The 12,065-nt window shown below is 41.6% G+C and overlaps 1 protein-coding gene across 3 annotated transcripts in view; it reads left to right on the plus strand.

The window, feature by feature from the left end:
• ELL3 (elongation factor for RNA polymerase II 3) overlaps positions 1–12,065 on the plus strand; it is a 177,652-nt gene that overhangs the window by 125,010 nt on the left and 40,577 nt on the right. For all 3 annotated transcript variants that reach the window (XR_012242760.1, XM_073618528.1, XM_073618529.1), the window contains exon 5: positions 4,367–4,626. Coding sequence is in view for 2 of the 3 variants with exons in the window: in XM_073618528.1 (XP_073474629.1) it covers positions 4,367–4,626 (260 nt within the window). In the remaining variant the exon portion in view is untranslated. The remainder of the gene's footprint in view (positions 1–4,366; positions 4,627–12,065) is intronic.

Here is a 12,065-nt window from a genome sequence, read left to right on the forward strand (position 1 = left end):
GCTTGTCTGGGGGAGGCCACACACAGATCGAAATTCAGCCAGTTCATCAGGGATTTCCATCAGTCTATGGCCAGCTTTGGAAGCATCACACCTAAACTTTATCATCCAGAAACAAATTTATTCCAAGGTAAGATTGTATAAATGTTGCCACAAAGCCAACGTGTTTTAAGGCTTAACACTTCCCTTTCATCAGGGATAAAGAGCAAGCAACATAAAATAAACAATACAAATGCACGGAGAATATAAAAATACAAACCACTAATAATTATAAGTTGATCTAATCTAAAAAGTAGTTAAAATATCTATTATACTAATACTCAATATAATAGAAATAAGTCTTATGGGTAAATCCAACTAGCACAAAAGTACCAATTTCAATAAATTAAAAGTAAATAGCAGATTTATTGAGAAGATAAAATTATCAAAAATATTAATAACTGACATAATATACCTAAATTAATATGCTTATATCTTTGTATAATCATTCCAAGAAATTAGTGTCAATGATGCTAATTGATAAAATTATATCTTATGATGTAATCATGTATCATTCCATAAAATACTATAATTATATTAAATTCAATAAAATGAATGCGGTGCCGTTGTGTGAAATCAGTATCACTTCTACCGGCATAACCATTTCTATCACTATGAGAACAAATGATTCAAATTGTTTTGCAGTAGTCGCCATAATCATAGTTGTGAGTTGCATGCTTTGTATAAATGTAGTTTGCGTGTATGTTGAGTGGTAGATGTTTGTATTTTTGGGTTCTCAGTGTATATTATATTGTTTATGTTGTGTTGTTTGTTCTTTAGTCCTGATGAAGGAGGAGTGTTGAGCCCCGAAACCCATTAGCTATGTGACAGATTTTATTTCATTTTACCTTGGAATAAATTTGTATCTGGGCGATGACATTTTGGTGTGGTGCTTTTATCTCGAATTCCCACCAGATAGAATCAGACTTTCATTATCTGCCTTTTCCTTTGCAGATTTAAATTTGATTGGCGTTTGGTAACAGTTTGATAAATAAGGTGTGTTATTAATGTCTGGTATTCTCAGACGGCTGAAAACCCCTAAAGGTTGTGTCATTTGATGGGTAGGGAAGATACAACACCCTTCTGCTAAATAGAGACACCAATTTAATCTTTTTTGTAAACAGAATATTTATCCTGTTCTATTCCCTTTATACATTTATTGAGTGTTGTGGGAAATGTTCACATTTTGATTTTGGCCATAGGACAAGTCAAGAAACTAGTAGAGAAATGCCCGCGCATGGTAAATGATCCGCAATTATTGTTTTACTGCAACAGCACTGACAGTCCAAACATGACAGTAAAGCTAACGTGTTTTGGCTGCTCATGTGGGTAACGCCTTACCGTCCGAAATGCCATATTGTTATAAAAACAATAATGGAAGTACAGTTGCTATGTGCTGACATTTCTCTAATGTGTGAATTGCTGTGTCGCTTGCGGGAGCCTTGCCATGCAGCGAGCCGTGTGCCATTTTGATTGGATTGGGGTGGGGGGAGGTTTGAGTGCTCTCAATCCTTGTAAAGAAGCTAGTTCTGCTTTGTACTAAACAATAGACAACTGTAGATACCTGTAAATATCATGTCTGTGACCTCATCTTAAAATGGAACTACAGTGTCTTGAAAAAGTATTCACACCCCTTGAAATTTTCCACATTTTGTCATGTTACAGCCAAAAACGTAAATGTATTTTATTGGGATTTTATGTGATAGACCAACACAAAGTGCCACATAATTCTGAAGTGGAAGGAAAATGATAAATGGTTTGCAAAATTTTTTACAAATAAATATGTGAAAAGTGTGGCGTGCATTTGTATTCAGCCCCCCTAAATCAATACTTTGTAGAACCACCTTTTGCTACAATTACAGCTTCAAGTCTTTTGGGGATGTCTCTACCAGCTTTTGCACACCTAGAGAGTGACATTTTTGCCCATTCCTCTTTGCAAAATAGCTCAAGCTCTGTCAGATTGGATGGAGAGCTTCTGTGAACAGCAATTTTCAAGTCTTGCTACAGATTCTCAATTGGATTTAGGTCTGGACTTTGACTGGGCCATTCTAACACATGAATATGCTTTGATATAAACCATTCCATTGTAGCTCTGGCTAGGGTCATTATCCTGCTGGAGGGTGAACCTCCGCCCCAGTCTCAAGTCTTTTGCAGATTCTTAACAGGTTTTCTTCTAAGTTTGCCCTGTATTTAGCTCCATCCATCTTCCCATAAACTCTGACCAGCTTCCCTGTCCCTGCTGAAGAAAAGTATCCCCACAACATGATTCTGCCACCACCATGTTTTACGGTGGGGATGGTGTGTTCAGGGTGATGTTCAGTTGTCCACACATAGCGTTTTGCTTTTAGGCCAAAAAGTTCAATTTTGGTCTCAACTGACCCGAGCACCTTCTTCCACATGTTTGCTGTGTCCCTCACATGGCTCGAAAACTGCAAATGGGACTTCTTTTAGCTTTCTTTCAACAATAGCTTTCTTCTTGCCACTCTTCCATAAAGGCCAGATTTATGGAGTGCATGACTAATAGTTGTCCTGGACAAATTCTCCCACCTGAGCTGTGAATCTCTGCAGCTCCTCCAGAGTTACCATGGGCCTCTTGGCTGCTTCTCTGATTAATGCTCTCCTTGCCCGGCCTGTCAGTTTAGGTGGATTGTCATGTCTTGGTAGGTTTGCAGTTGTGTCATACTCTTTCCACTTTCAGATGATGGAATGAACAGTGCTCCGTGAGATGTTCAAAGCTTGGGATATTTTTTTATAACCTAACCCCGGTGTAAACTTCTCCACAACTTTATCCCTGACCTGTCTGGTGTGTTCATTGGCCTTCATGATGCTGTTTGTTCACTAATGTTTTCTAACAAACCTCTGAGGGCTTCAAAGAACAGCTGTATTTATACTGAGATTAAATTACACACAGGTGGACTATTTCGGTGACTTCTGAAGGTAATTGTTTCCACTAGATTTTAGGGGTATCAGTGTAAAGGGGGCTGAATACAAATGTACGCTACACTTTTCAGATATTTATTTGTAAACAATTTTGAAAACCATTTATCATTTTCCTTCTACTTCTCAATTATTTGCCACTTTGTGTTGGTCTGTCACATGAAATCCCAATAAAATACATTTACGTTTTTGGTTGTAACATGACAAAATGTGGAAAATCTCACGGGGTATGAATACTTTTTCAAGGCACTGTAATTAATACCTTCCATATGGATGATATCTAGATTATATTATTATATGCCTGTTTAAAACTGGCCATGCATGATACAGTCTGATTGTACAATTTCCTTTTCATCCACCAACAACTATTAAAGAGTTAGTTCACCTTTAGCAAAAAATACCCTATGCAGTCCCTAAATATACCATTATACAACCTAAACGAATCAGCGAATAATATATACTTTTTAATCCACTTTATATACCTGTAGGCCATTTCTGCAATGAGTGAAACCTGCCCCAAAACCACCTAACACTTTTCCAAGCTCCATCCTGTCTTCTTTCCAGGACGGGCAGCCTCAACGATGAGTGTCTCCTAGTGGTACAGGAGCAAGGGTTGTCCTTTTTACCGAACCGAGAAAGACAGTGCTTGCTCCTGAGCCACTAGGTGGTGCTCATCCTTATGGTTTAGGGGCATGTTATGCAGCATACACACAACCGAACTTTCCAGCAGAAAAGGTCCAACGGAACTAATCCGTCAGACATTCCGATCATGTGTGGGCTTCATTGGACCTTTTCTGTTGAAAAATCTGATGGACCTTAGAAATAGAACATGTTATAAATCTTTCCGACAACTCGATTCCTATCGAAAAAAACGTCAGTCTGTATGCTAGTCCGACGGACCAAAAACGACGCAAGGGCAGCTATTGGCTACTGGCTATCAACTTCCTTGTTTTAGTCCGGTGTACGTCATCGCGTTCGAAATGATCGGACTTTGGTGGGATCTTGTATAGGCAAGTCCGTTTCGTTGGCACTCTGTCAGAACTCCATCGAAAAGTCCTTCGGAGTTCAGTCCCACGAGAAGTCCGCTCATGTGTACTTGGCATAATGGTATTGCATGGGCTATTTTTGGATAAAGGTACAATGGGCTGCCTGAATGGTTACAAATGGCAGTACAAATGGAATATATTGTTTTAGGTTTGTCTTCATATTACATAGTTTTTGCAAATCTAAAGAAGAGTGCGCACAGATTGCATAAATTGCTTAGTATATGGCCAACTCAAACCTGCTTCACCCTAGACTCAACCTCTTGGATGAGAGTCACTCACAACTCATAGTGGTATTTCCCCAGCTCTATGTACTCTATATTCAAACTGTGTTTTTTTTTTTTTTGTAGGTAAATGTGTCAAGATCCCAAGCAAAATGAGCGTGGAGTCCAATACAGAGGGTTCCCCATCTTGTCACCGTCCACCTGTATTTCTAACACCAGCGGCCAAAAAGTGTAACCGGGTTAATGGTGAACGAAGACCACTGCAGGAGTGGCTTATCCAACTGCTAGCCTTGAAACCGTACCGAAAACACGACCTCATTCTGCGCCTAGAAAAATCCAACACCTTCCCCAGAGATCAGGCAGAACTGTTGTCTGCGCTGGATGTGGTATGTCCTTACGAATAGTGAGCCCCTTTCTGTTACAATAGGTTTTTATTGAGTTTTACATGAACAAATTTACTGAACAAAGCACTTCAATACACTGGTTACATTTCCTTCCAAAATGAAAGGTTCAGCAAAAAGATATATAGATTACAAGCATATTGCATGGAATATAGCTAAATATCTTGCAGTGCTTAACCACTTTAATACCAGGCACTTAGACACCTTCCCGCCCAGGCCAATTTTCAGCTTTCAGCGCTGTCGCAATTTGAATGACAATTGCGCGGTCATGCTACACTGTACCCAAACAAATTTTTTATCATTTTGTTCCCACAAATAGAGCTTTCTTTTGGTGGTATTTGATCACCTCTGCGGTTTTTATTTTTTGCGCAACAAATAAAAAAAGACCGAATATTTTGAAAAAAAACAAGTTTTTCTTTGTTTCTGTTAAAACTTTTTGTAAATAAGTACGTTTTCTTCTTCAATGACGGGCACTGATATGGCTGCACTGACGGGCACCGATGAGGTGGCACCAATGAGGTGGCACTGATGAGGTGGCACTGATGGGCACTGATGATGGGCACTGATAGGCGGCACTGATGGGCACTGATAAGTGGCACTGATGGGCACTGATAGGTGGCACTGGTATGTGGCACTGATGGGCACTCATAGGTTAAAAAAAGGATAAAAAAATGTATGGAATAACAAACATTGTCATGGAGGGTTAGGTGTGAATTAAAGGGTAAGTTCACCTTTTCATGAAAATTGAAAAGGTGAACTAAGTTCAAATATCCTGGCCAACCCTCCGGATCCCACTGTACATAGCAGCTGTGATGCGCCAGTAGCAGTCCATAAAACCACAAGTCACAACTTTATGACCACACTGACCAATGAGAAGGCACTTCTTTCTCCAAGAACACCATACTGGAATAAGAAGCCTCATATGCACTTCTCATTGATCAGCACAGTCATGTGGCTGCACTGACCAATGAGTGCTTGCCATTGTGAACATTATGATGGATACTCACTCTGAGGCTGTATATTGTGGTGTACAAACCAATACACTGGCAGTACGGGGCATCACGACCACTATGTACAGCTGGGTCCAGAGGTCAACCAGGTTGTTTAGAGCTTGTTCACCTTTTCATTTTTCATGAAAAGGTGAACGTACCCTTTAACCCCTTCCCCCCGACCGTACGCAGATATGCGTACTCGGCTTTCCGGGGTTATACCGGGATGATGCCCGCAGCTGCAGGCATCATCCCGGTACCGTTGTTTACAGCGGGCGATCGGCTACCCGTGTATAACAACCGATGCGGCTAAAAGCCGCTCGGCTGTTATACCGGAGGAGCGGGAGGGGACATCCCCCCCCTCCCGCCGCTGTTACCGGGCCTCCCGTGCGATCGGGAGGCCCGGTGTCCATTCGGCGGCTGGGGGCGGACTGGAACGAAGCTGCGAGCGGCTTCGTTCCAGCCTTCTTGTAAATGCGGAAGCGACGTCATGACGTCACTTCCCGTTTACTCGGCTGCCAATGGCGCCGAATTTAAAAAAGTACACAGTATTCAGAATCGCCGTTTTCGGCGATCTGAATACTTTGAAGTGTAAAGGAGGGATGGGGGGTCTTTTAGACCCCCGATCCCTCCATAAAGAGTACCTGTCACCACCTATTACTGTCACAAGGGATGTTTACATTGCTTGTGACAGCAATAAAAGTAAAAAAAAAAAAAAAAAAAATTTTAAACACAATTTATAAAGTACAAAAATAAATAAAATAAATAAAAAAAAAAAATGTTTAAAGTGCCCCTGTCCCCGCGAGCTCGCGCAGCGAAGAAAACGCATACGGAAGTCGCGCCCGCATATGTAAACGGTGTTCAAACCACACATGTGAGGTATCACCGCGATCGTCAGAGCGAGAGCAATAATTCTAGCCCTAGACCTCCTCTGTAGCTCAAACCTGGTAACCGTAAAAAATTTTTTAAAGCGTCGCCTATGGAAATTCAAAGGTACCGTAGTTCGTCGCCATTCCCCGAGTGCGTGCAATTATAAAGGGTGACATGTTTGGTATCTATTTACTCGGCGTAACATCATCTTTCACATTATACAAAAAAATTGGGGTAACTTTACTGTTTGGATTTTTTAAAATTCATGAAAGTGTCACTTTTCCAAAAATTTGCGTTTAAAACACCGCTGCACAAATACCGTGTGATAAAAAATATTGCAACAATCGCCATTTTATTCTGTAGATTCTCTGCTAAAAAAATATATATAATATTTGGGGGTTCTAAGTAATTTTCTAGCAAAAAATACGGATTTTAACTTGTAAACACCAAATTTCAAAAATAGGCTTAGTCATGAAAGGATTAAAGCCGAACTCCAGGAATCTTTGTATAGTATATTTATATTGGTCCAGCTTGGCACAATGTAAGTATGCATTTATTATACCCGAGGCACTGCTGGGAAAGCCAATAATCACTGTAGTAGTTGGTTCTACTACAGTGATGGTCGTGATCCTCATGCTCTATGCGAACAGCTGCTATACTGGACAGGCGGTGGCTTGATCAACACTGCCATCATTTATAGAATGTCTTGTATTTTTAATGAACGCAAGGCATTATCTGATGGACTAGGTGGATATCATGACATCAATGACTCTCCTCTCCACCTCATCCAATCAGAGAATGCCTTTTATTCATTGAAAACATACAGGCAGTGACTCTGAGCTATCAGCCCCTGTGTTCAGTGTGCAGAAGGGAAGCAGCTTGCATAGAACCTCAGTAGGTCCAGAAGTTTGCACATATATATATATATATATATATATATATATATATATATATATATATATATATATATATATATATATACTGGTTACTCTTAAATGTGGTAAAACTACAGATCTCTATGGCATGTCCAGCCCTCCAGTTACCCCTAAATGAGTGGAAATGTGTCATTAATCGTACAATTTTTTTATCACGTTTTAGTTTAACCACTTCAATACCAGGCACTTATACACCTTCCTGCCCAGACCAATTTTCAGCTTTCAGCGTTGTCGCAGTTTGAATGACCATTGCGCGGTCATCCAACACTGTACCCAAACTAAATTTTTATCATTTCGTTCCCACAAATAGAGCTTTCTTTTGGTGGTATTTGATCACCTCTGCGGTTTTTATTTTTTGCGAAACAAATAAACAAAGACCAAAAATTTTGAAAAAAATAAGTTTTGCTTTTGTTTCTGTTTAAAAATGTTGTAAATAAGTAAGTTTTTTCTTTCACTGATGGGCACTGATAGGGCGGCACTGACAGGCACTGATAAGGCGGCACCGATGAGGTGGCACCAATGAGCGGGCACTGACGATGGGCACTGATATGCGGCACTGATGGGCACTGGTAGGCAGCACTGATGGGTGGCACTGATATGCAGCACTGATGGGTGGCACTGATATGCAGCACTGATGGGGGGCGCGCAGTGGCTCAATATCCTAAAGGGCGTCATATGACGCCCAGTCAGGATATTGAAACCACTTTGCCATCATTCTGCTATATGGCGGGCGGCAAGTGGTTAAAATATTTTTGGTTACCATTTTCCTTAAAGGGATACAGTTGTGTTTCTAGGCGGAGTTGTATAGCAGAAAACTACTAGTCTCTTGAGAAGCAATCAGTGCTGTAGTCATGCTCATTAATTATTGGTATGTCAAATGTACAGTTAATAATAAGATGGATGGTAAGAGTAAGGAGTGGGTCTTCAGAGAGTCACAATACACAAAAGAGGCATTGAGACGTATTATATTGTCAGCTTGTTTTATTTTATTAAAGCTCCAGCATCATTGTCATGTCTGGATGGTTTATATATATATATATATATTGTCAATCACAATAAAGTGCATTATTTTAGTTCAACTGAGTACTTGGGATATACATCTAAAAATGTGAATGCCTCTGCCACTATTCTCCCCTAAGTAAAAATGCCATATCCCTGCTCCTTCAGCATCCTACAGGAGTAGGGATCCACAGAGGCCGGTGAATGGAGCTATTGCGCATCATTGAAAGCTGGCTGGTTGAACTCAAATGAGCCAGTTGGCCTCTAATGATTGAGGAGCACCAAAATGGTGCTGCACCTAATTAGCTGATCGCAGGAGGACAACGTTGGATCCTTTGGTGCGCAGTCATGTTGGAACAGGAAGGGGCCATCCTCAAACTTTCTCACAAAGTTGGGACCATGAAATGTCCAAATGTCTTGGTATGCTGACGCCTTAAGAGTTCCCTTCACTGGGACTAAGGGGACAAGTCCAACCCCTGAAAAACAACCCCACACCATAATCCCCCCTCCACCAAATCATTTAGACCAGTGCACAAAGCAAGGTCCATAAAGACATGGATGAGCGAGTTTGGGGTTGAGGAACTTGATTGGCCTTCACAGAGTCCTGACCTCAACCCGCTAGAACACCTTAGGGATGAATTAGAGTGGAGACTGCGAGCCAGGCCTTCCCATCCACATCAGTGCCTGACCTCCCAAATGCGCTTCTAGAAGAATGGTCAAATATTCTCATGGACACGCTCCTAAACCTTGTGAACAGCCTTCCCGGAAGAGTTGAAGCTGTTATACAGTGAGGGAAAAAAAGGATTTGATCCCCTGCTGAAATAAATAAAAATCCCCTGCTAAAAATAGCAGCGTTTTACTGCCGACGCTATGGGTCTAAGGCCCCTTTCACACTGAGGCGCTTGTAAACTGCCAGTAAAACACTGAGCACTTTTGAAGAGCTTTTCAGGCGCTTTTGAAGAGCTTTCCATTTATTTCAATGGGGCGATGGGTGCGTCGACGGTAAAGCGGCGCTATTTTTAGCGGCGCTTTACCATCAATTTTGCGGCGCTATTCGCCCGCTAGCGGGACGCTTTTACCTCCGCTAGCGGCTGAGAAAGGGTCAAAACCACTGCAAAGCGCTGCTGCAGCAGCACTATGCCGGCGGTATAGCCGCGCTGCCCCATTGATTTCAATGGGCAGGAGCGGTGAAGGAGCGGTGTATACACCGCTCCTTCACCGCTCCAAAGATGCTGCTAGCAGGAGTTTTTTTACCGTCCTGCAAGAGCACCGCTCCAGTGTGTAAAGCGCCTGAGTGTGAAAGAGATCTTAATGAAAATAGGTTTTCGGGAGCTCTTCAGGCGCTTTTTTTAGCGTGAAAGTGCCTGAAAAGCACCTCAGTGTGAAAGGGGTCTAAAAGCAACAAAAAACCTAATGCACTTCCACTCCATTCTGCTCCAGTTCAGTGAGGGTATCTGTTTAGGGATCCTCTGCTGATTGGACCAGAGCTCAGCCCTTGAGTAGCCCCGCCCCCAGGCAATGTCTGATGTGGGGGGCCGTGACATCATCTTCTCGGGTGACCTCCAAAACTGAAGCTTGCTCAGGGTGGACTCCTGAGTGGATCCCCTCGTTTGGGTGGGATGGAGAGAGATTGTATGAAGAGACATTGTCATTTGGTGTCTGAAGCTGAAATCATTTTGTTTTTTTTTAAGTTAAGGCTGTGTTCAGCTTTAAACAATGAAAAATGAGAAATGTTCAGCTGCAGCTAAACTATGCTGTGAGCACGAAATACAGGATCTATGGCAATGCTGGAGAGCAGCCAACCAGCTGCTTGAGAAAACCTGCCAAAATGCAAATATCACAATAACCGGATACACCCGAAAATGTATAACTTCAAACTGTTTTTATGGTAATTGTGAAAAAAAGCTGGACCGATCAATACATGATTTCACTTTTATTGTGTGCATAGAAGCGCTGGGGTGGAGGCGAGTCCTTAATCCAGGAACTTTATCTTTTTTTATATTAAAGGCTCTCATAGAGATGTCTGTAATCCAATATTAGAACAATTGTATCAGTTTCAAAGGCTGCGTAATGAGCTAGCACTATTGCCTAGGGCCTTGTTCACACGGGCAGCTGCTTTTTTTTTTTTTACCACTTTGAAAAGCAATCAATGATTACTTTTCAGGACCAGTTCATAAGTGACTTCCTGCATTCTGGATGCCTGGTTGTTTATTTTTTGGGGGGGAGGGGAGGAATTCACCTGCAACTGCATGCATTGGATGTAGTTGCATCATGCTTGTGGTAATTTAAGCAGGTGCAGTCTAAATTCTCCACTGTAGGTGGCACTCAACCAAAGCAGCCCTGTAGCTTAAGAGTGAATCAAGAGAAATACAGTACCTCTATGATTTACTGGGTCACTGGGAAAGCAATCCAGTTGGATGCTGCCACCCCATATGACTCTGGTGGCCATCTTGGGTCAGGCAGAGCCTATTTAAGGCCCTGGCTCCCAAGTTTGATGCACTTTTGGCTAGCTGGTAGAGTAGGGACAGGTCACCCAGCTTGTGAGGGACATTACTAGTGCTAGGGAAAGGTTCCTGATGAGGAGGGAAAGCGTAGGGTTGCATCTCTTCTGGACACCTTCCTGATTGGGCACTAGACGGCCAGGCCGCATTTTGCTCCCTCTCAACAAACACTGTATGTCTGGCTGGAATCTACTGAGATAGTTCACATCTCCACTCCAAAATGCCTGAAGCTCAAAAAAGTTTTGGCTCTTTTTTTTTGTAGCTTGAATCGGGTAGATTGGTGTATTTTTAAGTGTTTTTTCCCTCATAGAAATGCATCGAAGCGCATCATTTGCATGTTTGAGTGTTTTCATACATTTTTGAGAGTTTTTCTGCTGAAATGCAATATTTAAATAATAATAATTAAACAAATTAAAACATTTTTCTATTCCTAACCCCTAACCTTAACGTTAACCCCTAACCCTAATCCTAACCCCCTAACAAAAAAAAACAAAAAAATAAATAAATAAATGCAGGTGAAAAAGCTGAAAAACAGCAAAAAATTATGAAACAGATCATGGTTGCACCGATACTGTTTTTTTTTTTACTGGCGAGTACAAGCACCAATACTTTTGGTCATGTACTCGCCGTTACTGAGTACCGATACCTTTGCGATGCGATGTGAGCCCACACAAAATAAACTGGCTCAAAGAATTGCGTGCAATTTATCCAGGAATGCGGTGCGATCCCTGTCTGAATCGCATGTGGTTTGCCTCATTGCTCCTGTGTGAACTCAGGCTGGAGTCACTATGACAATTCTAGGATACACATGGGTTAATGTGTACTACAATGAATGCATCTGCTGTGAACGTAGCGTAAAGGAGCAATGCTAAAATCCCTAAGGGTGTAAATAAAAGAATACTAGTAGATACTTGTAAAGTTTGTAGGCTTTCAAACTCTCATTTACAAATGGCCTCATAGTGATCTCTTAGTGTAGTTGCTATTGAGGGAAACTGCATGAGATTGTTGAGTCAGAAAGAAAATGATTGAGAGAATGCCCGTCTCTAAATTTTATCATTTATCATTTAGCTATGCCAGTCAATGAAGGCCAATTCTTGGATTCTCACTAACATCCATCCTCAGCCAGGGTT

The sequence above is a fragment of the Aquarana catesbeiana genome, linkage group LG03 (assembly GCF_042186555.1).
Source record: "Aquarana catesbeiana isolate 2022-GZ linkage group LG03, ASM4218655v1, whole genome shotgun sequence".
In the NCBI taxonomy this organism is placed as follows: Eukaryota; Metazoa; Chordata; class Amphibia; order Anura; family Ranidae; genus Aquarana; species Aquarana catesbeiana.